A 26,879-nucleotide genomic window follows, 5' to 3' on the forward strand; every position below is an offset into this window, starting at 1 on the left:
AATGGGGACCTCCCCCCAGAAATGGGGAAACACCAAAAATAGGGAAACCCCGGGAATGGGGACCTCCCCCCAGAAATAGGGAAACACCAGGAATGGGGAAACCCCAGAAATGGGGACACCCCCAGAAACGGGGACACCTGCAGAAATGGGGACCTCGCAGTCCCACTGTCACCCCCCAGAAACAGGGAACCCCCAGAAACAGGGAACCCCCAGAAACGGGGAACCCCCCAGAAATGGGGAAACCCCCAGAAACGGGGACACCCCAGAAATAGGGACCTCCCCAGAAATGGGGAAACCCCCAGAAATGGGGACACCCCCGGAAACAGGGACACTCCCAAAAACGGGGATCCCCCAGAAATAGGGACCTCCCCCCAGAAACGGGAACACCCCAGAAATAGGGACACCCCCGGAAATAGGGAAACCCCCCGGACCAGGGACACCCCAGAAATGGGGACACCCCAGAAATAGAGACCTGCCCCCAGAAATGGGGAAACCCCAGAAACGGGGACACCCTAGAAACGGGAAACTCCCCAGAAACGGGGAAACCCCCAGAAACAGGGAAACCCCCCAGAAATGGGGACACCCCTGGAAACGGGGAAACCCCCCAGAAAGAAAGATCCCCCCAGAACCAGGGACCCTCCCCAGCCCCACTGACACCCCCCAGAACCAGGGAAACCCCCCGAAACAGGGACACCCCCAGCACCAGGGACACCCCCAGTCCCACCAACACCCCCTAGAACCAGGGAAACCCCAAAAGCACCAGGAAACCCCCACTGACACCCCCCAGGAACCAGGGACAACCCCCAGAAAGAGGGACCCCCAGCCCCACTGACACCCCCCAAAACTAGGGACCCCCCAGTAGCACCAGGGACCCCAGCCCCAGGGACCACAGCCCCAGGACCCCCCAGTAGCACCAGGGAACCCCCACAGCCCCCACTGACCCCCACAGTCCCCACGGATCCCCCACAGCCCCAGGGACCCCCCTCTAGCTCCACGGCCCCCCAACTCCAAGGACACATCCCCTACCCGCCCCCCAGCCCCCAGAACGCCCCCCAAAGCCCCAGGGACCCCCAACTCCAGTCCCGAGGTCGCTGTGGTGGTTCAGGGCTTTATTGGGGTTCTGTGACAGGCTCAGGGCTGGGCTGGGGGCTCCGAGCTCGGGGGGCTCAGGGCTGTGTGCAGGGTGGGGGGCTCAGGGTCTCTCTGTGATGGAGTCTGGGGTGAGGGGTCTGGGATGGGGTGAGCCCCCCAGAGCTGTGTCAGGGATAGCAGGGTGGGCTCAGGGCTGTGTTGGGGTCCATCCCGGGGGTCTCAGGGCAGTATCTGGGTCCATCCTGGGGGTCTCAGGGCAGTATCTGGGTCCATCCTGGGGGTCTCAGGGCTGTATTTGGGTCCATGTGAGGGTCTCAGTGGGTCTCAGGTCCGTCCAGGGGTCTCAGGACTATATCTGGGTCCATCCCGGGGGTCTCAGGGCTGTATTTGGGTCCGTGTGGGGGTCTCAGGGGGTCTGAGGTCTGTGTCCAGGTCCATCCCGGGGGTCTCAGGACTATATCTGGGTAGATTCCAGGGGTCTCAGGGGGTCTCAGGGCTATGTCAGGTCCATCCCAGGGGTCTCAGGGATGTATCTGGGTCCATCCTGGGATCTCAGGGGGTCTCAGGGATATGACCAGGTCCATCCCGGGGGTCTCAGGTCTGTGTCCAGGTCCATCCCGGGGGTCTTAGGGCTGTATTTGGGTCTATCCCAAGGGTCTCAGGGGGTCCTAGGGCTATGTCAGGTCCATCCCGGGGGTCTCAGGGGGTCTCAGGTCTATGCCAAGTCCATCCCGGGGGTCTCAGGGCTGTATTTGGGTCTATCCCGAGGGTCTCAGGGGGTCTCAGGAGGTCTCAGGGGGTCTCAGCTCTGTGTCCAGGCCCACCCCGGGGGTCTCAGGCCTACACCCGAGCCCACCCCGGGGGTCTCAAGGGCTCTCCCCCTGCCCCTCGCCCTTGCCCAGCTGCAGCAGGGACGAGAAGAGCCCCAGCACGTTGCTGCGCAGCTCCCTGGCCAGCGGTTCCAGCTGTTTGTTAGCCCGGTCCAGGTACTGCCTGCGGGACACGCGGCCGTCAGCGGCACGGGGGGGTCCTGGGGGGGTCCCGAGCCCCCCGCCCGAGCCCCCCGTACTCGGCCTGGCTGCGCAGCTCCTCCGCCCGCAGCTTCTGCGGCAGCTCGCGGGTCATGAAGTCGGAGAAGCTCTGGAAGTGGCGAGTGAGGAAATCCTCGGTGGCCGCGGGCTCGGAGCCCTCGCCCGGGGCTTCCCGGCGGACCAGCGCGGCCCCGAGGCGGCCGGCGACCAGCAGCAGCAGCAGGGTGGCCAAGGGGACCTTCATGGCTAGTGGGGACGGCGGGATGGGGTTTGGGGAGGTGTGACAGTGCCAGCCCATCCCTGAGTGCAGCCCGACAGAGCTTCCGAGCCCGTTCTGACCCTACAGGAGCTTTCGACTCCATTCCAGCCCTACAGGAGCTTCCGAGCCCGTTCTGACCCTACAGGAGCTTCCGACCCCATTCCGACCCTACAGGAGCTTCCGACCCCATTCCGACCCTACAGGAGCTTTCGACCCCATTCTGCCCCATCCCAACCCTACAGGAGCTTCCAAGCCCATTCTGCCTCATCCCAGCCCCACAGCCTCATCCCAGCCCCACAGCCCCATCCCTGCCCCACAGGAGCTTCCAACCCCGTTCCTGCCCATCCCGACCCTACAGGAGCTCCCAACCCCATCCCGACCCTACAGGAACTTCCAACCCCATTCTGCCTCATCCCAGCCCTACAGGAGTTTCCAACCCCGTTCTTGCCCATCCCAATCCTACAGGACCTTCCAACCCCATCCCCCTCCATCCCTGCCCCACAGCCCCATCCCAGCCCCACAGGAGCTTCCAACCCCATCCCACCCCATCCCACCCCATCCCAGCCCTACAGGAGTTTCCAAACCCATCTCATCCCATTCCAACCCCACAGGAGCTTCCAAGACCATCCCAGCCCCACACCCCATCCCAGCCCCACAGGACCTTCTGAACCCCATCCCACCCCATCCCGCCCTCCTCCTGCCCCATTCCTGCCCCATTCCTGCCCCATAGCTCGGATCTTCCCCCTCATCCCACATCCCAATCCCTGCCCCACATCCCTGTTCCGTGTCCCCTCGTGCCCCAAACCCCCTCCCAACCCCACACCCCTCCCAAATCCTGCCCCACATCCCCATCCCTGCCCCACACCCCTGTCCCAGTGTCCCCCACTGCCCCACATCCCAATTCTGGCCCCACACCCCTGTCCCAGTGTCCTCATCGTGTCCCAAACCCCCTCCCAACCCCACCCCCTCCATCCCTGCCCCACACCCTATCCCAACCTCCCCACCCCCATCCCAATACCTGCCCATCCCTGTCCCAATGTCCCCATCGTGCCCTAAACGCCCTCCCAACCCCACACCTCCCCATCCCTGCCCCACATCCCAACCTGCCCCACACCCCTGTTCCAGTGTCCCCCACTGGTCCACATCCCAATCCCAACCCCACATCCCAATCCCTGCCCCACACCCCTATCCCAGTGTCCCCATCGTGTCCCAAAAACGCCTTCTCAACCCCAACCCCACACTTCTCCCCATCCCTGCCCCACACCCCTATCCCAACGTCCCCCACTGCCCCACATCCCCATCCCTGCCCCACACCCTGTCCCAGTGTCCCCTCGTGTCCCAAACCTCCTCCGACCCCACACCTCTCCCCATCCCTGCCCCACATCCCAATCCCTGCCCCACACCCCTGTCCCAATGTCCCCCACTGCCCCACATCCCAATCCCTGCCCCACACCCCTGTCCCAATGTCCTCCTCGTGTCCCAAAAATCCCCTCCTAATCCCACACTTCTCCCAATCCCTGCCCCACATCCCCATCCCTGCCCCACATCCCAATCCCTGCCCCACATCCCAATGTCCCCCACTGCCCCACACCCCTGTCCCAGTGTCCCCATCCCTGCCCCACACCCCCCGGTGCTCACCTGGGCAGGTAGCTGCAGTTTTGGGGTTTCTCCTCCCTCCGCCCCGTTTTTATCCCCCCGCAGCTCCCGCCCCCCGGCTGGGCAAACACGGCAGGCCGAGGGACAGCGCCCCTTGTCCCCAACCCCCCCGGCCTGTCCCCAACCCCCCCCGCCTGTCCCCAACCCCCCCCGCCTGTCCCCAACCCCCCCGGCCTGTCCCCGTGTCCCCAAGGGCGGAGAGGGACGATGGCCCCGGGATTTGGGCTAGGGGGCCCCGCGGGGCGAAGGTTGTCGCCTGCGGTGTCACTGACCCTCGACCCCCCGGCGGGGGGGACATTGGGGACACCCCGGCTGGGGCCAGCGCTGGGGACAGGCGGGCAAAGGGCGGGTGGTGGCGCTGGGGACAAAAGGTTGGCGCCCTGCCGGTCATCGATGGGGATGGGGACAGGGATGGGGACAGGGACATGGGGGGGAGTGTGGCTGGCGACAGAGGGGACACTGGGCTGAGGAGATGGGGACAGAGGGGACATGGGGGAGGACGCAGGGAGGGGACGTGAGGGGACACGTGTGGCCGGGAGGGGACAGAGATGTGGCGAGGGGGGAATGTGGGACATGGCGGGTCCGGGGATGCGGGCAGGGACCAGGGGGCAAGGGGACAGGGGACACAGAGGACAGAGGAAGGGACAGGGGACCAGAGGGCAGGGGACACAGAGGGCAGGGGACAGGGGACAGGGGACACAGGGGGACAGGGGACAGGGGACACAGGGGGACAGGGGACACAGGGGACAGGGGACACAGGGGGACAGGGGGGACAGGGGACACAGAGGGGCAGGGGACACGAAGGGACATTGGGAGGGTCCCGGGATGCTGGGGAGGGCACGGGGAGCGGTGTTGGGACAGAGCCCGGAGAGTCCAGGCGTGAAGGGAGGGGATGAGTGGGACACGAGGGGACACGAGGGGACACGTGGTGACACGAGGGGACCACAGACGCGGGGGGGGGGAGCGGGGACGACATGGGACATGGGGGGGTCCAGAGATGCAGCGGAGATACGGGGAAGCACACGTGGGGACGCGGAAGGCACAGAACACGAGCGGGCAGCGGGGGTTTGGCGACACGCGTGGGACAGCAGGGTGGCGCGGAACGCGAGCACCGCGGAACCTCTCGACGCCGGGCCGGGGGGTCCGGAGGGGTCGCATTCCGGCGCGGCACCGCCCTCACTGCTCAGCCAATGGGAGGCGCACTTTGCCCACACCCAAGATGGCGGCGGCGCCCCCCCTGAAGCCGCTCCGGGCGGCGCTGCCCGCGATGGCGGCGGCCGGCCGGGGCCCGTAGGGCATGGGGAACGCGGCGGGCAGGGCCCCGCGGCGGGCCGAGCCCCGGGGCAACCCCGGCAGCTTCGATGAGCTGCACCGCCTCTGCAAAGGTGCGCCCGCGGGGCGAGGGGGTGAGGGGACAGCGCGCGGGGGGCGACAGCGGGGCTGAGGGAGAGAGGGGCTGTGAGGGAACAGGGGGGATGTGAGGGGACAGGGGGGATGTGAGGGACAGAGGGACAGTGAGGGACTGAGGGGCTGTGAGGGGACAGCAGGAGGGACAGCGGGGCCGTGAGGGGACAGTGAGGATCTGAGGCACAGAGGGGTTGTGAGGGACAGAGGGGATGTGAGGGACTGAGGGGCCGTGAGGGGACAGCGGGGCTGTGAGGGGACAGAGGGGATGTGAGGGGACAGAGGGGCTGTGACGGACAGAGGGGCTGTGAGGGACAGCGTGAGGGACAGAGAGGATGTGAGGGGACAGCGGGGATGTGAGGGACAGGGGGGCTCTGAGGGACAGAGGGACTGTGAGGGACAGCGTGAGGGATAGAGGGGCCGTGAGGGGACAGAAGGGCTCTGAGGGGACAGCGGGACTGTGAGAGGACAGCGGGACTGTGAGGGGACAGCAGGAGGGACAGCGGGGCCGGGAGGGGACAGAGGAGTGAGGAGGGGACAGAGGGGCTGTGGGTGTCACCGGGGGGGTGACAGCTGTATCCTCGGGGGGGTGACAGCCGTGTCCCAGGGGAGCTCCAGGTGTTCCTGGGGGGTGACAGCCGTGTCCCCAGGGGGGTGACAGCTCTGTTCCAAGCAGTCTCTGGGTGTCCCCAGGCGGGTGACAGCCGTGTCCAGGGGGCACTCTGGGTGTCCCCAGGCGGGTGACAGCCGTGTCCAGGGGGCACTCTGGGTGTCCCCAGGCGGGTGACAGCCGTGTCCAGGGGGCACTCTGGGTGTCCCCAGGCGGGTGACAGCCGTGTCCCCCCAGAGGTGTTCCCGCCGCAGATGGAGGGGGTGAAGCTGATTGTCACCAAGACCCTGAGCAGTCACTTCCAGGTCAGAGAGGGTGACACACGGGGACTGGGGGAGGCCGTGTGTCCCCCCCCGGGCTGTGCCTTGTCCCCTCTGACCCCTCGTGTCCCCACAGGTGACACACACGGTGCACATGAGCACCCTGGGCCCCTCCGGCTATCGCTTCAACGCCACCTTCGTGGGGGACAGGCAGCTGGGGCCCACCGAGGTGACACCGCGGGTGGCACTGGGGCGGCGGGTGGCCTCGGGGTGGTCACGTCACAGATGTTGTCACCCAAACACCACCATTCCGGAGCCTCATGGTCACCCTGAGGCCACCAACCGCACCAGGGCCACAGGGTCATCGCGGTCATCTGTGGCCACTGGGGCGGTTGGTGGCCTCAGGGTGGCTTCAGGTGACCACAGGTGGCTCTGTGGGTGGTCCCAGGTGGCCTTGGGCTGGTGGGTGACCAGGTGGCCCTGGGGGTCTTGGCTGCCAGGTGGCCCCAGAGTAGTTCGGGTGACCCTTGGTGGCCCTATGGGGTCATTGGTAGCCCCAGCATGGTGGGTGACCCCAGGGTGGTTGGTGGTCTTGGGGACGTTGGTGGCCCTGGGGTTGTGGGTGGTCCCAGGGTGATTGGTGGTCTTGGGGTCACTGGTGACTTGAGGGACATTGGTGGCCCTGGCGTGGTGGGTGGTCCCAGGTGACCTCGGGGTCATTGGTGACCTTGTGGTCATTGGTGGTCTCAGGGTCGTCAGTGACCCCAGGGGTGGTTGGTGGCCTTGGGGTCATGGGTGACCTCAGGGACATTGGTGGTCCTGAGGGCAGTGGTGGCCTTGGGGTCATCAATGATCTCAGGGATGTTGGTGGCCCTGGGTGGTCCCAGGTAGCCCTGGGGTCGTTGGTCACTTTGAGGTGGTGGGTGACCTCAGGGTGGTCAGTGGCCTTGGGGTCATAGGAGACCTCAGGGACGTTGGTGGCCCTGGGGAGCTGGGTGGTCCCAGGTGACCCTGGGGTCATTGGTCACTTCGGGGTGGTGGGTGACCCCCAGGGTTGTTGGTGGCCTCAGGGTCATTGGTGACCCCAGGGTGGTTGGTGGCCCCAGAGTCATTGGTGACCCCAGGGTGGTCGGTGGCCTCAGGGTCATTGGTGACCTCAGGGTTGTTGGTGGCCTCAGGATCATTGGTGACCCCAGGGTGCTCGGTGGCCCCAGGGGTCATCGGTGACCCCAGGGTGGTTGGTGGCCTCGGGGTCATGGGTGACCTCAGGGCCATTGATGGCCTCAATGTGGCCACAAGGCTCCGGAACGGGGGTGTTCGGACAACCCAGCCAGCGCCGGGCCGGGGCTGGGGGGACACCCTGGTGGCCAGGGCTGTCCCTGTCCCCCCGCCCACCCCGCGGTGTCCCCAGGTGTTCCCCACCCTGGTTGGGGACATGGACAGCGCCGGCAGCCTCAACGCGCAGGCCCTGCACCTGCTGGGGGAGCGGCTCCGCGCCAAGGCCGTGTTCCAGGTGAGCCCTGGGGGGTGACACACCCGCCCCGCCCTGTCCCCTGTCCCCCCCGGCCGGTGCCACCGCTGTCCCCTGTCCCCCGCAGACGCACCAGGCCAAGTTCGTGACGTGGCAGTTCGACGGCGAGTACCGCGGCGACGACTGCACGGCCACGCTCACCCTGGGCAACCCCGACCTGCTGGGCGGCTCCGGTGAGCGGCGGGGTGGCCTCGCGGTGGCCCTGTGACCCTCGGGGACCCCGCTGAAGCCACGCTGTCCCCGCAGTGATCGTGGTGGCCCATTTCCTGCAGAGCGTCACCTCCCGCCTCGTGCTGGGCGGCGAGCTCGTCTACCACCGGCGCCCCGGCGAAGAGGGAGCCATCCTCACCCTGGCCGGCAAATACACGGGTAGGGACACCCCTGGGGACACCGCAGGGACCTCGGGGACGCCTTGGGGACACCCCGGCGGTGCCACCTCGGCGCCGGCTCTCTGTTGCAGCCCCGAACTGGGTGACGACGCTCAACGTGGGCTACGGCGGGGCTCACGCCAGCTACTACCACCGGGCCAACGAGCAGGTGGGTGTCACCCCGTGTCCCCTCCGGCGTCTCTGCGGTGTCCCCACGCCGCGGTGACCACGCTGTCCCCCCCAGGTGCAGGTGGGGGTGGAGCTGGAGGCCAACACGCGGCTGCAGGAGACGACCTTTGCCTTCGGCTACCAGCTCAACCTGCCGCGAGCCAACGTCGTCTTCAGAGGTGGGTGGGGCCCTGGTGGCTTCCGTCCCCTGCTGTCCCCTGCTGGTGGCACTGAGCTGTCCCTCCCCTGTCCCCGCAGGGCTCCTGGACAGCAATTGGAGTGTCGGGGCGGTCCTGGAGAAGAAGTTGCCCCCCCTGCCCGTCACGCTGGCCCTGGGCGCCTTCCTCAACCACTGGAGGAATCGATTCCACTGCGGCTTCAGCGTCACCGTGGGCTGAGGGGACAGCGGGGACAGCGGGGACAGCGGGCATGTGGCACCGTCCTGCTCAGGGAGCCGCCGGGCCAGGCCGTGGAGGTGCCACAGGGACCCGTGGGGAGGGGACACGGCGGCCTGGGGACAGCGTGTGACAGCGCCGCGGGGGGTGGCGGCCGTGGGGGGCTGGGGGTCCGTGTTGTCACCAGTGCCACCCCTCAGGGGTGGCCGTTGCCGTGGGGTCCACTGAGGCCGGGGATCCCCGTTGTCCCCGATGCCACCCCCTGGGCGTGGCTGCTGCCGCGGGACTGGAGGTCCCCGTTGTCCCCAGCGCCACCCTGGCCGTGCCTCAGTTTCCCTCCGGTGACACTCGCGGGAGCAGGGATAAATAAAGGAGCTTTACTCTGTGTCCTCTGGGGGCCGGGGGTGACATTTGGGGCCCAGGGGGTGACATTTGGGGCCCAGGGGGTGACAGTTGTGCCCGAACTCAGCTGATGATCTCGGAGAGCAGCGGCGTCATGGCCGACAGGTCCTGGATGTGCAGGATCTGCCGCGTTTTCTCCGCCTTCAGCGTCTGCAGCTCCGTCAGCAGCAGCAGCAGCTTGGCGTACAGGAACCTGCCGGGGGGACAGGGGACACCCAGCTGGCCCCGCTGGCCGTCCCCACCACCCTGGGGACAGTGCCACCCCGTCCCGCTGCTCACCTGCCCTCGGGCGGGGGGTGCAGGTGGTCGATGTAGCTCTTGAGGGTCAGTGCCACCTTCTCCTGGAAGGCGTCGATGACGTCGCGCTGGGCGATGCTGGCGTTGTCTGGGGGGATCACGGGGTGACATCAGCGGGACCTCGGGGACACCGTGCTGTCCCCGTGTCCCCTGGCTGGCGGCTCACCTGGCGAGAAGAGCAGCATGGCCTGCAGCAGGGCGTACTCCGCCTCGTGCAGCCGCAGGCGCCGCAGGCTCTCGTGGAACTTGAGCAGCGGCTCCAGGTAGATCTGCTGGAACCCGGCTGGGGGAGAACCCCAAAATCCCAAAATCCCAAAATCAGCTCGGGAAACGCCTTTGGGGATCACCCAGTCCAGGCTGTGCCCAATCCCTGCCTTGTCACCAGCCCAGAGCACCCAGCGCCACACCCAGGGGTGTCCAGGGGTGTCCAGGGGTGTCCAGGGTGTGTCCAGGGGGTGTCCAGGGTGTGTCCAGGGGTGTCCAGGGTGTGTCCAGGGTGTGTCCAGGGGTGTCCAGGGTGTGTCCAGGATGTGTCCAGGGGTGTCCAGGTGTGTCCAGGGGTGTCCAGGATGTGTCCAGGTGTGTCCAGGGGTGTCCAGGGGTGTCCAGGGTGTGTCCAGGGGTGTCCAGGGGTGTCCAGGTGTGTCCAGGGTGTGTCCAGGATGTGTCCAGGGGTGTCCAGGGGTGTCCAGGGGTGTCCAGGATGTGTCCAGGGGTGTCCAGGGGTGTCCAGGGGTGTCCAGGGTGTGTCCAGGGGTGTCCAGGGGTGTCCAGGGGTGTCCAGGGTGTGTCCAGGGGTGTCCAGGGTGTGTCCACTGTCCAGGAATTCCTTGGATTCCCAACCTCCCTGGGCAGTTCCTGCTGAGGTCTGACCCCCTTTTCCATGAGAATTTTCCCCAAATATCCACCCTGGCACAGCTTGACACCGTTCTTCCTCATCCTGTTCCTGTTCCTGTTGGGATCAGAGCCCAACCCACCCTGGCTGCACCCGGGAAGAGCCAGAAATTCCTGTTTTCTCCAGGATGAACATTCCCGGCTCCCTCAGGGTTTTCCAGAACCTTCCCCAGCTCTGGACACTCTCCAGGTCCTTCCCAAATTGAGGGACAGAACTGGACATGGCACTCGAGGTGTGACCTCACTGGGGGGACAATGCCTGCCCTGGTCCTGTGGCCACGCTGTCCCTGACCCAGCCCAGGTGCCATTGGCCACACCTGGGGTACACCTGGGCATGTCTGGATACACCTGGGATACACCTGGATACATCTGGGGACACCTGGGATACCCCTGGGATACACTTGGACATACCTGGGGACACCTGGGAAACACCTGGATACACTTGGGGTCGCCTGAGATACACCTGGGATACACTTGGGCACACCTGGATATACCTGGGGTACACCTGGGCACACCTGGGATGCACTTGAGCACACCTAGGATACACTTGGACATACCTGGGCACACCTGGATACACCTGGAATATACCTGGGCACACCTGGGTACACATGGGCACACCTAGTATATACCTGGATACACCTAGGATACACCTGAGCACACCTGGATACACCTGGCTACACCTAAGACACTCTTGGGCCACACTGGGACACACCTGGAGACACCTGGGACACACCTGAGCACACCTGGATACACCTAAGATACACCTGGGATACACTTGGGACACACCTGGATACACCTGGATACATCTAAGATACTCTTGGGCTACACCTGGGATGCACTTGAGCACACCTAGGATACACTTGGACATACCAGGGCACACCTGGATACACCTGGGATACACCTGGGATACACCTGAGCACACCTGGATACACCTAAGATACACCTGGGATACACTTGGGACACACCTGGATACACCTGGATACACCTGAGCACACCTGGATACACCCAATACACTCTTGGGCCACACCTGGGACACACTTGAGGACACCTGGGACACACGTGGACATACCTGGGACACACCTGGCTCATGTCCAGCCACTGTCCCTCAGTCCCCCCAGGTCCCTTTGTGTCCAGCCACTCTGTCCCCACGCTGGGGGTTGTTGTGACAACACAGGACCCTGCTTTGGGGGACACTGGGGGACACTGGGGGACACTGGGGGACACTGGGGGTGGAACCAGAGGACACTCAGTGGCACTGGGGGACACTGAGTGGCACTGGGGGTGGCACTGGAGACATTGGGTGCCGCTAGGGGACACTGGGTAGCACTGGGCGTGGCACTGGGTGGCACTGGGGGACACTGGGGACCTTGGGTGGCACTGGGTGACACTGGGGGTGGCTGTCCAGCTCCCATCCTTGCGTTGTCCCCATGGATCCAGCCAGCCCAGCTCCCTCTGCAGAACCCCCACCCCCGTATCAGTGTCCCCAAGTGTCCCCAAGTGTCCCCAAGTGTCCCACGGGACCCAAGGCCGTCCCTCTGCAGAACTCCCACTCCAGATTGATGTCCCCGAGTGTCCCCAAGCATCCTTTGGTACCCAAGGCCATGTCCTGCACCAGCTCCCTCTGCAGCACCCCCACCTCAGATCGATATCCCCGAGTGTCCCAAAGTGTCACCAAGTGTCCCCGAGTGTCCCGCAGTACCCAAGGCCATGTTCCAGACCATGTCCCTTTGCAGAACCCCTCGCCCCAGATCGGTGTCCCTGAGTGTCCCCAAGTGTCCCCCAGTACCCAAGGCCATGTCCCTCTGCAGAACCCCCCACCCCAGATCGATGTCCCCAAGTGTCCCCAAGTGTCCCCCAGTACCCAAGGCCATGTCCCAGACCATCTCCCTCTGCAGAACCCCCACCCCAGATCGGTGTCCCTGAGTGTCCCCAAGTGTCCCCAAGGCCCCATCCCAGACTAGTCCCCTCTGCAGGACCCCTCACCGCAGATCAATGTCCCCGAGTGTCCCCAAGTGTCCCTGAGTGTGCCACGGTACCCAAGGCCCTGTTCACAGACTATTCCCCTCTGCAGAACCCCAGATCGGTGTCCCCGAGTGTCCCTGAGTGTCTGTGAGTGTCCCCAAGTGTCCCCCGGTAGCCAGAGCCCCATCCCGGACTATTCCCCTCTGCAGAACCCCAGATCAGTGTCCCTCAGTGTCCCCGAGTGTCCCCAAGCATCCCGTGGTACCCAGGGCTCTGTCCCGGACCAGCTCCCTCTGCAGCACCCCTCGCTCCAGATCGATATCCCCAAGTGTCCCCGAGTGTCCCCGAGTGTCCCCGAGTGTCCCCAAGTGTCCCCGAGTACCCAGAGCGCCGTCGCGGATGGTGTAGCAGCGCTGGCCGCACTCCCAGGCCTTGGTGTCGGCGTTGAAAACGGTGTTGTAGCGAATCTGGCAAATCTCCAGCGTGGCTCCTTTGAGCAGCGAGATCTGCGCCTCCAGCGGCAAGCTCCTGAGGGCGGCAGGGGACGCGGGGACAGTCGGGGGTGGCACCGGGTTGTCCCCGCCCCGTCCCGCCCCGCCCCGCTCACCTGAACACCGGGATCTCCTTGGCGAAGTTGATCACCTGCTGGATCATGTAGGTGCTCAGGTCGGCGAACTGCGGCAGCATGGAGAACACGTCCGGCAGGACATCCTCGCGGCACGGCGACAGCGACACTCCCCCGGCGACATCCGAGCCCGGCGGGCTGGGCACGAACAGGCGCACGGCGGGCTGGGGACAGCGAGGGGTCAGCGCGGGGGGACACGTGGGGACAGTTGGGGTGTCTGTGGGGACAGCGTGGGTACCCGTGGGGACAGTGTGGGTACACTTGGGGACAGTCAGGACGTCTTTGGGGACAGTTGGGGTGCCTGTGGGGACAGTCTGGACATCTCTGGGGACAGTCAGGGCATCTGGGGACAGTCTGGGTACACATGGGGACAGTCAGGACATCTTTGGGGACAATTGGGGTGTCTGTGGGGAGAGTCTGGGTACTCCTGGGGACAGTCAGAGCATCTCTGGGGACAGTCAGAGCATCTGGGGACAGTCTGGGCATCTCTGGGGACAGTGTGGCTACCCGTGGGGACAGTGTGGGTACACATGGCGACAGTCAGGACATCTTTGGGGACAGCTGGGGTGTCTCTGGGGACAGACTGGGTACTCCTGGGGACAGTCAGGACTTCTTTGGGGACAGCTGGGGTGTCTCTGGGGACAGTCTGGGTACTCCTGGGGACAGTCAGAGCATCTGGGGACAGTTTGGGCATCTCTGGGGACAGTTGGGACAGTTGGGGCACCCGTGGGGACAGTGTGGGTACACATGGGGACAGTCAGGACATCTTTGGGGACAGTCAGGGTGTCTGGGGACGGTTGGGGCATCTGTGGGGACACCCTGGGTACACATGGGGACAGTCAGGACATCTTTGGGGACAGTCTGGACACCCATGGGGACATTATGGGCATCTCTGGGGACAGTTGGGGCACCCGTGGGGACAGTCAGGACATCTGTGGGGACACTTGGGTGTTTGTGGGGACAGTCTGGGCATGTCTGGGGACAGTTGTGGCACCCGTGGGGACAGTCTGGGTACACATGGGGACAGCTGGGGCACCCGTGGGGACAATCAGGGCATTTTTGGGGACAGTCAGGGCACCCGTAGGGACAGTTGTGGCACTGGGCCACTGGCTGGGTCACTCGAGGGGACAATCAGGGCACCCACGGGGACAGAGGGGACATCCATGAGGACAACCAGGGCATCTCTGGGGACAGTTAGGACATCTTTGGGGACACTCGGGTCACCCGTGGGGTCAGCTGTGTCACCGGGGGGATCAGCTGGGTCACTCGAGGGGACAGTCAGGGCACCAGGAAGGTTGGCTGGGTCACCCTTGGGGACAGCCAGGTCACCCTTGAGGACAGCGGGGTCACCCATGGGGACAACCAGGGCACCCGTGGGGGACAGTTAGGTCACCCTCAGGGACATCTGGGGCAACCACAGGGACAGTGGGTCACCCGCAGGGACAGAGGTGTCACCCAGAGGGACAGAGGTATCCCCCGTGGTGACACAGGTGTCCCCCGTAGGGACAGAGGTGTCCTCCGTGGTGACAGAGGTGTCACCCGCAGGGACAGAGTTGTCACCCAGAGGGACAGGGGTGTCCCCTGCAGGGACAGGGGTATCTTCCGTGGTGACAGGGGTGTCCCCCGCGGTGACAGAGGTGTCCCCCGCAGGGGAAGAAGTGTCCCCCGCGGTGACAGAGGTGTCCCCCGCGGTGACAGAGGTGTCCCCAGCTCACCCAGTAGTGCGTGAACTGGGAGAAGCTGGAGTCGAAGGTGCGCCGGTGAGCATCGATGAGGAGCGCGATGAGCTGCTGCTGCTCCGCCGTCAGTCCCTGCTGTCCCCCGGGCTGGCCCTGCTGTCCCCCGGGCTGGCCCTGCTGTCCCCCGGGCTGTCCCCGTTGTCCCCGCAGCTCGCGCCGCCGCCGCAGCGCCTCCTCCGACATGATCACTGCCACCCGCGGCACGGCTGTCACCGCCGGCACGGGGACAGGGGACAGCGGGGCGGCGATCGGCGACACCGGTGGCCCGTGGTGTCCCACCCCGAGAGGGTCCCCGCTGTCGCCTCTGTGCCACACCCCCCTGCTGCCACCTCGGTGCCCTGTCCCTTGCTGTCCCCTCCCCTGCCACCCCACCCAGGCCCCTTCTCTCTGTCCCCCTTGTCCCCTCCAGGTCCCCTTTATCCCATCCAGGTGTTCCCCCTCTTTCCCCGGGTGCCCCTATCCCTGTCCCCGCTGTCCCCATGCCATGTCACCCTCTCCCCCAGGTGTCCCCTGTGTCCCCTCATCCCCCCTCCCCCCTTGTCCCCCCTTGTCCCCCCCACGTCCTCCCTCCCTCCTCTGCTCCATGTCCCCGCTGTCCCCCCGGTTGTCCCCTGTGTCCCCCCATTCCCTCTCCCTCCGTATCCCCCCTTGTCCTCCCTGTCCCCCCGGCTGTCCCCCGTGTCCCCCCTGTCCCCCTGTGTCACTCACTGTCCCTCCTCATGCCCGCGTCGAGGCACTTCTGGAGGCGACACGCCTGGCACTGTCGCCGCTTGGCCTTGGTGACAGGGCAGCGCCGGGCCAGGGGACACGTGAAGCGGACACCTTTGATGATGGAGCGCCTGGGGGGACACGGCGCTGTCACCAACTGTCCCCAGGGCGTAGGGTGGCCCAGCACAGGGTGTCAGTGGCCATCCTGCCTTGTCCCACCCTGTCCCCATCCATGGGACCATCTTGTCCCATCCCATCCCAGTCCCTCCTGTCCCATCCCAGGCCACCAATGTCCTTTCCCTCCTGTCACCACCTCCCCCCTTGTCCCCTTGTCCCATCCCATCCCATCCTGCCCTGTCCCCTTGTCCCATCCACCCCTTCTTGTCCTTTCCCATCCTGTTTGTCCCATCCCGCCTTGTCCCTTTGTCCCCTTGTCCCCTTGTCCCCTTGTCCCCTTGTCCCCTTGTCCCATCCCATCCCATCCCATCCCATCCCATCCCATCCCATCCCATCCCACCCTGTCCCCAGCTGTCCCCAGCTGTCCCCTGCTGTCCCCAGCTGTCCCCGGCTGTCCCCGGCTGTCCCCGCACCTGAAGAAGCCCTTGCAGCCCTCGCAGCTCATGACGTGGAAGTGGTACCCGGTGGCTCTGTCCCCACACACGGCGCACACCTTGTCCCCATCGGGCTCCGTGTCCCCAGCGGGGTCCAGCGGGCGGGGGCTCGGCAGGGACTTGGCTGGGGACACGGGGACAGCGGGGGTGACACCGGCACCGGCTCCCGTGTCCCGTCCCCTCGAGGCCACGGTGTCCCCACGGTGTCATTTCTGTGCACCCGCCTGCCACCGCGGTGTCACCTGTCCCACAGCACTGTCACCTCTGTGCACCAGCCCGCCACCACCGTGCCCCAGTCCCACACACTGTCACCCGTGTGCACCTAAGCGCCACCGCGGTGTCACCTCACCCGGTGCGCTGTCACCTCTGTGCACCCGCCTGCCGCCGCGGTGTCACCTGTCCCACAGTACTGTCACCCATGAGCACCTGCCCGCCATCACGGTGTCCCCTGTCCCACGGCACTGTCACCTCTGTGCACCCGCATGTCCTCGCCGGTCCCTGCCGGTCCCCTGTGGTCCCTGCGTGTCCCCTCCGGTCCCCGAGTGTCCCTGCTGGTCCCTTGGTGTCCCCTGCGCTCCCCGAGTGTTCCCGCCGGTCTCTGTGTCCCCTCCGGTCCCCACGTGTCCCTGTCGTCCCCTCCTGTCCCCGCGTGTCCCCTGCATTCCCCGCGTGTCCCCGCCGGTCTCTGTGTGTCCCCACCGGTCCCCGAGTGTCCCTGCTGGTCCCCCAAGGTCCCCGGCAGTTCCGGTACCTGGCGCGGTGTCCCCCGGTGCGGCCGGTGACGGGGGATTGTCCGGTCCCCGAGTGTCCCCTCCGGTCCCTGTGTGTCGCCTCCGGTCTCCGCGTGTTCCCTCCACTTCCAGCGTGTCCCCTCCGGTCCCCGTGTGTCCCCGCCGGTCCTGCTGTGTCCCCTCCGGTCCCGGTGTGTCCCCGCCGGTCCCGGTGTGTCCCCGCCGGTCTCCATGTGTCCCCTCCATTCCCAGAGTGTCCCCTCCGGTCCCTGTGTGTCCCCGCCGGTCCTGGCGTGTCGCCTCCATTCCCAAAGTGTCCCCGCCGGTCCCAGGTAGGGCCTCGTGGAGTTTGAACCTTGAACTTGAGCGAGGCTGTGACAGGCGGGGACAGAGCGCGGGGCGGGGGTGACAGATGGCACCTGGCGGGGACGGGACAGACAGCGCGGTGGGGACAAACGGGGACAGGAGAGCACAGGTATGGCAGCTGTGGGGGACATGGGGACAGGCAGACACAGAGGGGACACGGCGTGGTGACAGGCAGGCACGGAGGGGACAGCCGGGGTGCCACACCTGGGTGTTGGCGGTGGCACTGGGGACAGCAGAGCGCAGAGGGGACATGGCAGTGGCAGAGCCCAGAGGGGACATGGCAATGGCCGTCCTGCCACCGCTGTCCCCGCAGGAAGGTCCCTGTCACCAGCCCTGCGGGGGGATTGGCACTTCGAGTCCCTCTGTCCCCCCCAATGTCCCCTCATGTCCCCCCAATGTCCCCCTAAGTCTCCCATGTCCCTCATGTGTCCCCTCAAGTCTCCTATGTCCTCCAATGTCCTCCCAGGTCCCCTAAATGTCCCTCCCATGTCCCCCCTCGTGTTCCCCCAATGTACCCCCATGTCCCCTCACGTCCCTCTCAATGTCCCTCAGGTCTCCCATGTCCCTCCTGTGTCCCCAAGACCCCCAAGTCCCTCATGTCCCCCCCGTGTCCCCTCGCGTCCCCGCGGGAGGAACAACCACGCGGGTGGGCGTGTCCCAGCCAGGCCACACCCCCTCTTCCCATTGGTTGCTCCATGCCGTCAATCAAATCTGTCCCTATAAAAGCGGCGCAGCGCTAATTCTGCACTCCGGGAGCAGCGGCGGCGGCGGGCGGGATGAGCGAGGTGGGGTCCGGAAATACCCGAAAATTCCCGAAAAGAGGGGGTTTACCCTTTCCCCCTTGTTTGCAGCATCGAGCTGCTCGGGGGGAAATGCTGGGAATGGGAATGGAATGGGAATGGGAATGGGAATGGGAATGGGAATGGGAATGGGAATGGGAATGGGATGGGATGGGATTGGGAATGGGAATGGGTTGGGAATGGGATGGGAATGAAAAAGAGAATGGGAATGGGAATAGGAATGGGATGGGAATGGGATTGGGATGGGAATGAAAAAGAAAATGGGAATGGGAATGAGAATGGAATGGGAATAGAAATGGGATTGGGATTAGGAATAGGAACGGAATGGGATTGGGAATAGGAATGGAATGGAATGGAATAGGAATGGGAGGAGGATGAAATGGGAATGGGAATGGGAATGGGAGGAGGATGCTGCACACCGGGGAAGGAGGGGCGTGGAGGGACCCTGGGGACACTCTGGGGACTCTGGACCACCAGTGTCACCCCCTGAGCCCCTCGCACAGCCCCCATGAGCCTCTGTCCGGCTGGAGGTTTCGGGGGACAATGTGGGGACCCTGGGGACAGCAGAGCCCCTGTGTCACCGCCATGTCCCCTCTCTCCGCAGCGCAGCCCCCATGACCCCCCCTCGGCTGCCGAGACCCCCGGCGGGCAGGAGGAAGGTGAGGACCCCCGGCACAAGTGGGGCGCGCGGTGCCCTGTCACTGCTGTCCCCACTTGTCACTGCTGTCCCCGCTTGTCACTGCTGTCCCCGCTTGTCTCTGCTGTCCCCTCCCGCTGCTCACCGGGACCCCGCTGCCGCTGGACACGCCAGGCTGTGTGTCGCTGTCCTGGCGGGTTGGTGGCACCTGCGTGGCTTTGGGGACCTGCTCTGTCCTTCCCCTGTCCCCGTGGGGGGTCGTGGTGTCCCCTCGGGGATTTCTGAGGGGTGGTCGTGATGTTCCTTGGGATGTGTGGCGATGCCAGATTGTCCCCTGGGGGTGGTGGGGTGTCCCTGGGTTGGCAGGATGTCCCCTCGGTGTCCCCTGGGTGTCCCCGGAATGAGTCTGGGGGTGCCAGGCTGTCCCTTGTCCCCTGGGGGTGATGGGGTGTCCCCGGGTTGATGGCAGGATGTCCCCTCGATGTCCCCGGTGGTCCTTGGTGTGAGTCTGGGGGTGCCAGGCTGTCCCTTGTCCCCTGGGGGGTGATGGGGTCCCCCCGGGTTGATGGCAGGATGTCCCCTGTGTGTCCCCGGTGGTCACTGCGGTGAGTCTGGGGATGCCAGGCTCTTGTCAACCCCTTGTCACCCGCGGGTTGGTGGCAGGGTGTCCCCTCGGTGCCCTCGGGGGTGACTCGGGGGGTGCCAGGCTGTCCCCAAGAGTGTCCCTGTCCCTGTCCCCCGCCAGCCAAGGCCGGTGACCCCAAGAAGGAGGAGGAGGAGGAGGAGATCGACATCGACCTGAGCGCGCCCGAGACGGAGCGCGCGGCGCTCGCCATCCAGGGCAAATTCCGAAAATTCCAGAAGCGGAAGAAGGAGTCGCGGCCCTGAGGAGCTCCCGGGACCCCCAACCCTCGCGGGGACCCCCGTGGGCAATCCCGGCCTGACCCCGGGGCCGGGTGGGGGGCTTTGTCCCTTCCCTGTCCCCAGCCGGGACCCCCAGTGACACGGGTGGGCTGTGCGGGGACACAGCCGGGTGTCCCCTGGAGGGGAGGTGGCACTCGTGGGAGGGGGCGGCGTGGACCCCCCGTTTCCCTGAGAATTCCCCGTTTTCCTGGAAATTCCCCGTTTTCCTGGGAATCTCCCATTTCCTGGGAATTTCCGATTTCCCCGCCCGGCGATGGCGCTGGGGACACGCGGGGGGGGACACACCGGTGTCCCCAAGTGTCCCTCTGCGGTGGGACGGGTCACGCTGCAGCCCCGCCACGGGAAATCGGGGCTCCCCACCTTCCTGTCATCGTCATTGTCACTGTCCCTTCGCCACCCTCCTGTCACTGTCACCGTCCCATCTCCACCCTCCTGTCACCGCCACTGTCACCATCACCCCCCGAAGGGGACTTTTAGAGTGTCCAAAGATTAAAGTGTGAGGAAGAGGAGGGTAGTCTGTGGGTTTTGGGTGTCCCCGGTGGTCCCTGGTGTGAATCTGGGGGTGCCAGGCTGTCCCTTGTCCCCGGGGGTGACAGATTGTCCCCTGGAGGGTGATGGGGTCCCCCTGGGTTGGTGGCAGGGTGTCCCCTGGGTGCCCCCGGAATGAGTCTGGGGGTGCCAGGCTGTCCCTTGTACCCCGGGGGTCCCAGATTGTCCCCTGAGGGGTGATGGGGTCCCCCTGAGTGTCCCCTGCGTGTCCCCTGGATGTCCCCGGCGGCACAGCCGCGAGCCGAGCTAAAAGTTCTCGGGGAAGGAGTTTAAAATTCGCGATTTTTGGGGGTTTTCAGGCGGATTTCGGGGGGTTCGGAGGGCTCGGGAATGCCGCGATCCGGAGCAGAAATAGCTCCTTGGAAAGAAAAACATCTCCGGTGGCTTCGGGCCAGAGGGCCCTGGGGACACTGCGGGGCTGGGCTCGGCAGACTTATTAGGGAAAGGCCACCGAGCCCGGGGGGGCACCGCGGGGACACCGGGGGGACACCGGGGGGGCTCCTCCGTCCCGCCACTCCGCGTGGGAGCGACAATTCCCGAGCTCTCCGTGCCCCAAATGCCACCCCAGCGCCCGCTTTGGGGGCTTTGTGACAGTCCCCGCTGTGGGGACAACGGCTGTGGGGACAGCCCTGCTCACCCCCCGAGCCTTGGCCGCTGGGGTAATTACAGTCGGCTTTAATTAACGGCGGGTGGCGGGGAGGTGGCCCTGGGGTGGCCTCGGGGGGACTCCGGGGTGCCACCAAGTCACCCTCGAGGTGTCACCTCCCCCCCGAGGGTGACAGCGATGTCCCCGTGCTGTGGGAGCGATGAGTTTTGAGCGCTCAGACCCCTCCCAGCCCGAAGTGGGGGACAATGCCAGGCCGGTGGGGACACCAGGAGAGGTCAGTTTTATTAATGGCACCACGGGGACAGGGAGGTGACAAGGACAGGGCGTAGAAAAACGAGTGGCGGGGCACGGGCGGCACCCCCAGCCCGGCCGCAGCCTCGCCCCCTCCACGGGGCTCCGGCCGGTTTGGGGGATCCCGGGGGTTACGGGGGTTAATGGGGGGACAGGAGGGGACAGAGGGGACGGGGCGGGGGTGACCCCGCGACGTCATTTGCGGTCGGTCGCGGGGAGAGACGAGAAAACGGCCAGAAAAGGAGTAAAACCGGGGGCGGAAAATCCCCCCGAGTTCAGGGGGAGAGGGGACACGGGGGTGACACGGTCCCGCGGGGACCCCCCCGCAGGTCCCTGGGGAGGGGGCGGACCGACCCCAAAACCGGGGGGTTTGTACCCGAAAGGAGAAATCGCTCGGCAGGAGGAATTCCCTCCGCGCCCCGGGCTGGGCAGGGAGCGACCGAGGGGCTGCGGGGCGGGGCGGGGAGGGGACCCGGGGCTGTCCCCGGCGCTGTCCCCGGCGCTGTCCCCGCGGCCGGGGGACCCGAGGCGAGGACCACACCCTTCTCCTCGCCGGGTCCCGAGGCGGGAGGGGCTGCGGCGGGGTCAGGAGCCCCCCGAGTTGGGTTTGACGATGCTCAGCAGGGCGTTCTTGAGGCTGCCGCGGCTGGGGGAGCGGGCGGCGGGCGGGGGGGCGGCCCGGGGCTCCCCCCGCAGCTCCATCTCGATGGTCATGATGACTTTGGGGGGCCGGGAGTCCCCAGCGCCCGGTCCCGGGGGTCCCTCCCTGCCCGCTAACCGCTATTTCTTATCCTTGCGGGAGTCTCCCGGGCCGCCCTTGGACTTCTTGGAGCCGCGGCCGTGGTCCAGCATGGCGTACAGCACGGGGGCCTGCGGGGACAGCGGGGACAGTGGGGACAGCGGGGCTTCACCTGCCACCCGCGGGGACAGCGGGGACAGTGGGGACAGGGGGGACAGTGGGGACAGCGGGGACAGTGGGGACAGTGGGGACAGCGGGGGACAGCGGGGACAGTGGGGACAGTGGGGACAGCGGGGGACAGCGGGGACAGGGGGGACAGCGGGGACAGCGGGGCTTCTCCTGCCACCCGCGGGGATAGCGGGGACAGCGGGGACAGGGGGGCTTCACCTCCCGCCAGCGGGGACAGGAGGGCTTCACCTGCCACCGTGGGGACAGGGGGGCTTCGCCTGCCACCCGCGGGGACAGCGGGGACAGTGGGGACGGGGGCTTCACCACCCACCCGTGGGGACAGCGGGGACAGCGGGGGCTTCACCTGCCCCCCGCGGGGACAGCAGAGACAGCGGGGGCTTCACCTGCCACCCGCGGGGACAGCGGGGACAGGGGGGACAGCGGGGGCTTCACCTGCCCCCCGCGGGGACAGCGGGGACACCCCGCCGAGCCCCCCGCCCCTCTGGGCGCTCACCTGCCGGCCGCGCTTGGAGCTCTCCTTGGCCGAGCGCTGCAGCTTCCCCTTCTCCATGGCGCTGCGGGGGATTTTGGGGGCAAAAAGAGGAAAAAGAGAAAAAAGGGGACAAAGAGGGGATCGGGACGGTGGGATTGTCACCTCCCGGGGCTGGCGGTGTCCCCCCGGGGTGGGGAAGGGTCGCGGCTCACCTCAGCCGCCGCTGCAGGACCGCCTGGCGCCGCAGCCAGCAGTAGCGGGTGGCATAGACCAAAGCCACCAGCACGGCCACCAGCAGCAGGACACCGCCGATGACAGAGCCCAGCACGACGCCGTAGCGGGTGGGCACTGCGGGGACAGTGGCATCGTGTCAGGGAGGGGACAGTGGCACCGTGTCAGTCTCGGCAGCAGGGAGGGGACAGTGGCATCGTGTCAGGAAGGGGACAGTGGCACCGTGTCACCCCGCCAGCAGGGGTCAGGGACGTGACACCAGCCCAGTGTCTCCCCAGCAGGGATCAGGCAGGTGACAGTGACACCATGTCACCCCAGCAGTAGGTGGGCACTGAGGTGACCCCAGCCCCGTGTCACCCCCCCTCCCTCCGGCAGCGGAGAGGGGACAATGGCACCGTGTCACCCCCGGCAGCAGGTGGGCACTGAGGTGACACCAGGTCCGTGTCACCCCAGCGGGGATCAGGGAGGTGACACCACCCTGACACCACCCCACCAGTGGCGATCAGCCAGGTGACCCCAGCTCTGTGTCACCCCCGCAGGTACCAGGCAGGTGACACCAGCCCAGTGTCACCCTAGCAGGGATCAGGCAGGTGACACCAGCCCCGTGTAACCACCCCCCAGAGGGGATCAGGGAGGGGACAGTGACACCATGTCACCCCCAGCAGTGGGTAGGCACTGAGGTGACCCCAGCCCCGTGTCACCAGGGCAGGTACCATACAGGTGACATCAGCCCCTGTCACCCCAGCAGGTACCATACAGGTGACCCCAGCCCCTGTCACTCCCACCAGCGGGGATCAGGGAGGTGACACCAGCCCCATGTCACCCCAGCAGGTACCACACAGGTGACCCCACCCCCTTGTCCCCAGAACAGGTGACACCCTCCAGCCACACACCTTTCTCCAGCACGTAGAGTGTCACCTGCGAGGACTTGCCCACGATGTCGGGCGGGTTCTTGACGTCGCACGTGAAGGTGCCATTGTCGCTGGGCTCGAGGCTGTGGATGACGATGGAGCCATCCTTGCGCCGCGGGTTGCCAACCCACTCCATGCGCTCCTTGAAGCTCCCCACGTCATCGATGTACGGCTGGCCCTTGGCGTAGTGGAAGATCTGCCGCGGGGACAGTGACACTGCTGTCACCAGGGGTGGGAAGGGCGGGAGATAGCCGGAGGAAGGGGATGGCAGAGGGGACAGTGACACTGCTGTCACCGGGGGGTGGGAAGGGCGGGGGATAGCCGGAGGAAGGGGATGACAGAGGGGACAGTGACACTGCTGTCACCAGGGGTGGGAGGGGCGGGGGGACAGCCGGAGGAAGGGGATGGCAGAGGGGACAGTGACACTGCTGTCACCAGGGGTGGGAGGGGCGGGGGGACAGCCGGAGGAGGGGGGTGACAGAGGGGACAGTGACACTGCTGTCACCAGGGAGCTGGGAGAGGCTGTGACACTGACGGGACCCCCGGAGCTGGAGGAGGGGGTGACAGAGGGGACAGTGACACCGTGGTCACCTATGTGACACTGGTCACCAGTAGTGACATTGGTGGGACCCCCAGAGCTGGAGGAGGGGGGGTGACAGAGGGGACAGTGAGACCGCTGTCACCGGGGGTGGGAGGGGCGGGGGGACAGCCGGAGGTGAGGGTAACAGAGGGGACAGTGACACGGCTGTCACCGGGGAGCCGGGAGAGGTGGTGACACTGGCGGGACACCCGGAACCGGAGGTGGGGGTGACAGAGGGGACAGTGACACTGCTGTCACCAGGGGGTGGGAGGGGCGGGGGGACAGCCGGAGGTGGAGGTGACAGAGGGGACAGTGACACCTCTGTTACCGGGGAGCCGGGAGGGGTTGTGACACTGGCGGGACCCCCGGAACCGGAGGTGGGGGTGACAGAGGGGACAGTGACATCGCGGTCACCGAGCAGTGGGAAGGGCGGGGGGACACCCGGAGGAGGGGGTGACAGAGGGGACAGCGACACCGCGGTCACCGATGTGACACTGGTCACCAGTAGTGACACTGGCGGGACCCCCAGAGCTGGAGGAGGGTGTGGCAGAGGGGACAGTGACACTGCGGTCACCGGGACAGTGACATCGTTGTCACCGGGAACCGGGAGGGGCGGGGGGATAGCCGGAGGTGAGGGTGACAGAGGGGACAGTGACATCCCTGTCACCGGGGGGTGGGAGGACAACCGGAGGTGGGGGTGACAGAGGGGACAGTGCTGGGTGGCGCGATGGAGGACACGGCGGGTTGGGGAGCTCTGGAGAGGCTCGTGATGTCCCCAGGGTGCCACCAGAGCGTGAGGGTGTCACCCGCAGGGAGGGGACTGTCCCTCGTGATGTCCCCAGGGTGCCACCAGAGTGTGAGGGTGTGGCACACAGGGAGGCGACTGTCCTGCTGGAGCGGCACTGGGACAGGGGGACACTGGGGACACCATGGGGACACCGCAGTGTGAGGGGACACAGTGTCACCGGCAGGGAGGGGACTGTCCTGCTGGGATCTGGTGGGCTCTGGGACAGGGGGACACCATGGGAACACCCCAGTGTCACCACAGAGCAAGGGGACACCGTGTCACCCTCAGATAAGAGCCTGTCCCTCTGGCGCTGGCACTGCGACAAGGGGACACCGGGGGCTGGGGGCGCGGTGGGGACACTTTGGGGACACTGGGGCCGGGTTGGGGACACGTTGGGGACCCTGGGACCGGGATGGGGACACCTCAGTGTCGCCACAGAGCAAGGGGACACCGTGTCACCCTCAGGGAAAGGTTTGTCCCGCTGAGGCTGGCACTGCGACAAGGGGACATCGTGGCTGGGAAGGCGGTGGGGACACTTTGGGGACCCTGGGGCCGGGCTGGGGACACGTTGGGGACCCTGGGGACACTCACGGAGATGCTGTCGCGGGAACCCTCGGCCTGGAAGTGCCAGGTGATGGAAATGTCCTCCGAGATCCACTCGCTGGACCAGAAGCTGCACGACAGGGTGACATGCGACCCCACGGTGCCATAGACCTCGCGCTGCGTGTACACGTGGATTGGGGACACCGGCGACAGCCCTGGCGACACGGAGCCGTCAGCGCCGCCCCGCCGCGGGGACACAGCCGGGCGGTGTCCCCACAGTGCCACCGAGGGGCGCCGAGGGGAGGGCGAGGGGTGGGTGGGGACAGGGACAGTGGCATTGTGGCACCGCCCCAGTGTCCCCACGGGTGGCAAGGAGGGGACAGTGGCATTGTGGCACCGCCCGGGTGTCCCCATGGGTGGCAAGGAGGGGACGGTGGCATTGTGGCACCGCCCCGGTGTCCCCATGGGTGGCAAGGAGGGGACAGTGTCCCAGCGGTCGGTGACAGGGGCGGGGCTGGCACCCAGCACCCGCAGGGAGGTGACAGACAAGGGGACACTCTGTGCGCCCCGGTGACACCGGCAGGGCTGGGTGTGGCACTGCCCATCTGTCCCCAGGGAGGTGACACCCGTCAGGACTGTCCCTTCAGCCACCCAGCACCTTCCACCTGTCCCCGGGGAGGTGACAGTTCCCCCAGGGAGGTGACACGAGCAGGGCTGGGTGTGGCACCTCGCATCTGTCCCCAGGGAGGTGACAGGGACACGGCTGGGTGTGGCACCTCGAGTCTGTCCCCAGGGAGGTGACATGCTCTGTGACCCTCCTTGAAGCCACCGAGCACCTTCCATCTGTCCCCAGGGAGGTGACAGTTCCCCCGGGGAGGTGACAGGGACAGGGCTGGGTGTGGCACCTCCCATCTGTCCCCAGGGAGGTGACAAGACTGACACCCAGCCCCCCCACCTGTCCCCAGGGAGGTGACAAGGACAAGACTGACACCCACCCCCTCACCTGTCCCCAGAGAGGTGACACACATCGGAACTGTCCCTTCAGCCACCCCGCACACCCCCCTGTCCCCAAGCTGGTGACAACACCGACACCCTCCCGCCACCCCGTGTCACCCGCCACCACCGGCGACAGTCCCCAAGCATCACGTGGGTGACCCCCAAAACCTCCCGTCCCCCCCCAACACCCCCCTCTGGGCTCCTCTCCCTGTCCCTGTCGCTGTCCCCAAGCTCACCCAGCGCCGCCACGAGCCCGGCGACCAGGAGGAGGCGGCGGGTGGCCCTCGGGGACATGGTGACGGCGACACGGAGGGGACAGCGGCGGGGAGCGCGTTTAAGGGTGGCACCGGGGGAGCTGCACCCCAAACCTCGGCCAATGGGCAGCGCCGGCGGGGGGGGACAGGGGGGCGCGGGGTCGCCGCTCAAAGGGGACATTTAGGGCCGCGAGGGGGACGGCGACACTGGTGGCTTTGTTCTGTCGCATTCCCGCGCGCCGCGGGGGCGAGGGAGCAGG

The 26,879-nt window shown here is 66.4% G+C and overlaps 5 protein-coding genes and 1 long non-coding RNA gene across 19 annotated transcripts in view; 3 read left to right on the plus strand and 3 right to left on the minus strand.

Annotated features, from left to right (window-relative positions):
• Positions 1-1,094: 1,094 nt before the first annotated feature.
• Positions 1,095-4,141, minus strand: LOC146427197 (apolipoprotein A-II-like). Of its 7 annotated transcripts, XR_014856466.1 has the most exons (4): positions 2,162-2,393; positions 1,911-2,085; positions 1,577-1,597; positions 1,095-1,420 (listed from the first exon to the last, which is right to left on the minus strand). XR_014856466.1 is itself a non-coding variant. In XM_085082162.1 (3 exons), the coding sequence occupies exons 1-2, from the start codon at positions 2,365-2,367 to the stop codon at positions 1,959-1,961; spliced, it is 333 nt and encodes a 110-aa protein (XP_084938288.1). In that variant the 5' UTR covers positions 2,368-2,393; the 3' UTR covers positions 1,447-1,597; positions 1,911-1,958. The 7 variants fall into 7 exon arrangements, 3 of the variants coding, with proteins under 3 accessions (XP_084938288.1, XP_084938287.1, XP_084938289.1); XR_014856465.1 differs by lacking the exon at positions 1,577-1,597 and having other exon boundaries at positions 1,095-1,355; positions 1,668-2,085; XM_085082162.1 differs by lacking the exon at positions 1,095-1,420 and having other exon boundaries at positions 1,447-1,597.
• Positions 4,142-5,025: 884 nt separating this feature from the next.
• LOC146427198 (mitochondrial import receptor subunit TOM40B-like) lies at positions 5,026-9,161 on the plus strand. 3 transcript variants are annotated; one of them, XM_085082634.1, is made up of 9 exons: positions 5,026-5,423; positions 6,265-6,357; positions 6,449-6,541; positions 7,724-7,825; positions 7,911-8,016; positions 8,090-8,212; positions 8,304-8,380; positions 8,456-8,558; positions 8,638-9,161. In XM_085082634.1, the coding sequence occupies exons 1-9, from the start codon at positions 5,400-5,402 to the stop codon at positions 8,775-8,777; spliced, it is 861 nt and encodes a 286-aa protein (XP_084938760.1). In that variant the 5' UTR covers positions 5,026-5,399; the 3' UTR covers positions 8,778-9,161. The 3 variants fall into 3 exon arrangements, with proteins under 3 accessions (XP_084938760.1, XP_084938758.1, XP_084938761.1); XM_085082632.1 differs by having other exon boundaries at positions 5,028-5,423; positions 6,290-6,357; XM_085082635.1 differs by lacking the exons at positions 5,026-5,423; positions 6,265-6,357; positions 6,449-6,541 and adding exons at positions 6,899-7,199; positions 7,318-7,525 and having other exon boundaries at positions 7,562-7,825.
• LOC146427199 (nuclear receptor subfamily 1 group I member 3-like) lies at positions 8,971-17,505 on the minus strand. 3 transcript variants are annotated; one of them, XM_085082629.1, is made up of 10 exons: positions 17,314-17,505; positions 16,764-17,162; positions 15,992-16,136; positions 15,402-15,532; positions 14,670-14,881; positions 12,937-13,118; positions 12,712-12,857; positions 9,640-9,756; positions 9,456-9,561; positions 8,971-9,369 (listed from the first exon to the last, which is right to left on the minus strand). In XM_085082629.1, the coding sequence occupies exons 1-10, from the start codon at positions 17,493-17,495 to the stop codon at positions 8,971-8,973; spliced, it is 2,019 nt and encodes a 672-aa protein (XP_084938755.1). In that variant the 5' UTR covers positions 17,496-17,505. The 3 variants fall into 3 exon arrangements, with proteins under 3 accessions (XP_084938755.1, XP_084938757.1, XP_084938756.1); XM_085082631.1 differs by having other exon boundaries at positions 9,138-9,369; positions 16,764-17,115; positions 17,314-17,472; XM_085082630.1 differs by lacking the exon at positions 15,992-16,136 and having other exon boundaries at positions 9,138-9,369.
• The window catches only part of LOC146427200 (uncharacterized), a 36,294-nt gene continuing 21,842 nt past the window's right edge, over positions 12,428-26,879 (plus strand). The window contains exon 1 of the long non-coding RNA XR_014856531.1: positions 12,428-12,697. This is a non-coding gene — a long non-coding RNA (uncharacterized LOC146427200). The remainder of the gene's footprint in view (positions 12,698-26,879) is intronic.
• LOC146427201 (Purkinje cell protein 4-like protein 1) lies at positions 17,137-19,979 on the plus strand. Of its 4 annotated transcripts, none has more exons than XM_085082640.1 (4): positions 17,188-17,218; positions 17,836-17,894; positions 18,514-18,568; positions 19,292-19,979. In XM_085082640.1, the coding sequence occupies exons 2-4, from the start codon at positions 17,886-17,888 to the stop codon at positions 19,432-19,434; spliced, it is 207 nt and encodes a 68-aa protein (XP_084938766.1). In that variant the 5' UTR covers positions 17,188-17,218; positions 17,836-17,885; the 3' UTR covers positions 19,435-19,979. The 4 variants fall into 4 exon arrangements, with proteins under 4 accessions (XP_084938764.1, XP_084938766.1, XP_084938767.1 ...); XM_085082641.1 differs by having other exon boundaries at positions 17,202-17,218; positions 17,844-17,894; XM_085082638.1 differs by lacking the exon at positions 17,836-17,894 and having other exon boundaries at positions 17,137-17,218.
• LOC146427202 (myelin protein P0-like) lies at positions 20,888-26,718 on the minus strand. Its single transcript, XM_085082636.1, has 6 exons — positions 26,602-26,718; positions 25,418-25,584; positions 23,442-23,655; positions 22,530-22,665; positions 22,339-22,399; positions 20,888-21,787 (listed from the first exon to the last, which is right to left on the minus strand). The coding sequence occupies exons 1-6, from the start codon at positions 26,657-26,659 to the stop codon at positions 21,698-21,700; spliced, it is 726 nt and encodes a 241-aa protein (XP_084938762.1). The 5' UTR covers positions 26,660-26,718; the 3' UTR covers positions 20,888-21,697.

This window comes from Lichenostomus cassidix, chromosome 25 (assembly GCF_008360975.1).
Source record: "Lichenostomus cassidix isolate B80296 chromosome 25, HeHo_3.0, whole genome shotgun sequence".
Classification (NCBI taxonomy): Eukaryota; Metazoa; Chordata; class Aves; order Passeriformes; family Meliphagidae; genus Lichenostomus; species Lichenostomus cassidix.

Excerpts from the sequence above, each read along its gene's own strand:
- LOC146427197 (XM_085082162.1), bottom strand. The coding sequence starts at position 2,367 with ATGAAGGTCCCCTTGGCCACCCTGCTGCTGCTGCTGGTCGCCGGCCGC. Across the intron at positions 2,086-2,161 it reads GAGCTGCGCAGCCAGGCCGA|GCAGTACCTGGACCGGGCTA; the intron begins GTACGGGGGGCT and ends CGTGTCCCGCAG.
- LOC146427198 (XM_085082632.1), top strand. The coding sequence starts at position 5,336 with ATGGGGAACGCGGCGGGCAGGGCCCCGCGGCGGGCCGAGCCCCGGGGC. Across the intron at positions 8,381-8,455 it reads ACCACCGGGCCAACGAGCAG|GTGCAGGTGGGGGTGGAGCT; the intron begins GTGGGTGTCACC and ends TGTCCCCCCCAG. Across the intron at positions 8,559-8,637 it reads AGCCAACGTCGTCTTCAGAG|GGCTCCTGGACAGCAATTGG; the intron begins GTGGGTGGGGCC and ends CTGTCCCCGCAG.
- LOC146427201 (XM_085082638.1), top strand. The coding sequence starts at position 17,156 with ATGGCACCTGGCGGGGACGGGACAGACAGCGCGGTGGGGACAAACGGG. Across the intron at positions 17,219-18,513 it reads ACGGGGACAGGAGAGCACAG|CGCAGCCCCCATGACCCCCC; the intron begins GTATGGCAGCTG and ends CTCTCTCCGCAG. Across the intron at positions 18,569-19,291 it reads CCCCGGCGGGCAGGAGGAAG|CCAAGGCCGGTGACCCCAAG; the intron begins GTGAGGACCCCC and ends GTCCCCCGCCAG.
- LOC146427199 (XM_085082629.1), bottom strand. The coding sequence starts at position 17,495 with ATGAGGGGACATTGGGGGGGACAGAGGGACTCGAAGTGCCAATCCCCC. Across the intron at positions 15,533-15,991 it reads GGCTGCAAGGGCTTCTTCAG|GCGCTCCATCATCAAAGGTG; the intron begins GTGCGGGGACAG and ends GTGTCCCCCCAG. Across the intron at positions 9,757-12,711 it reads CATCCGCGACGGCGCTCTGG|CCGGGTTCCAGCAGATCTAC; the intron begins GTACTCGGGGAC and ends GTTCTCCCCCAG.
- LOC146427202 (XM_085082636.1), bottom strand. The coding sequence starts at position 26,659 with ATGTCCCCGAGGGCCACCCGCCGCCTCCTCCTGGTCGCCGGGCTCGTG. Across the intron at positions 22,666-23,441 it reads ACTCTACGTGCTGGAGAAAG|TGCCCACCCGCTACGGCGTC; the intron begins GTGTGTGGCTGG and ends CTGTCCCCGCAG. Across the intron at positions 21,788-22,338 it reads GCTCCAAGCGCGGCCGGCAG|GCCCCCGTGCTGTACGCCAT; the intron begins GTGAGCGCCCAG and ends CTGTCCCCGCAG.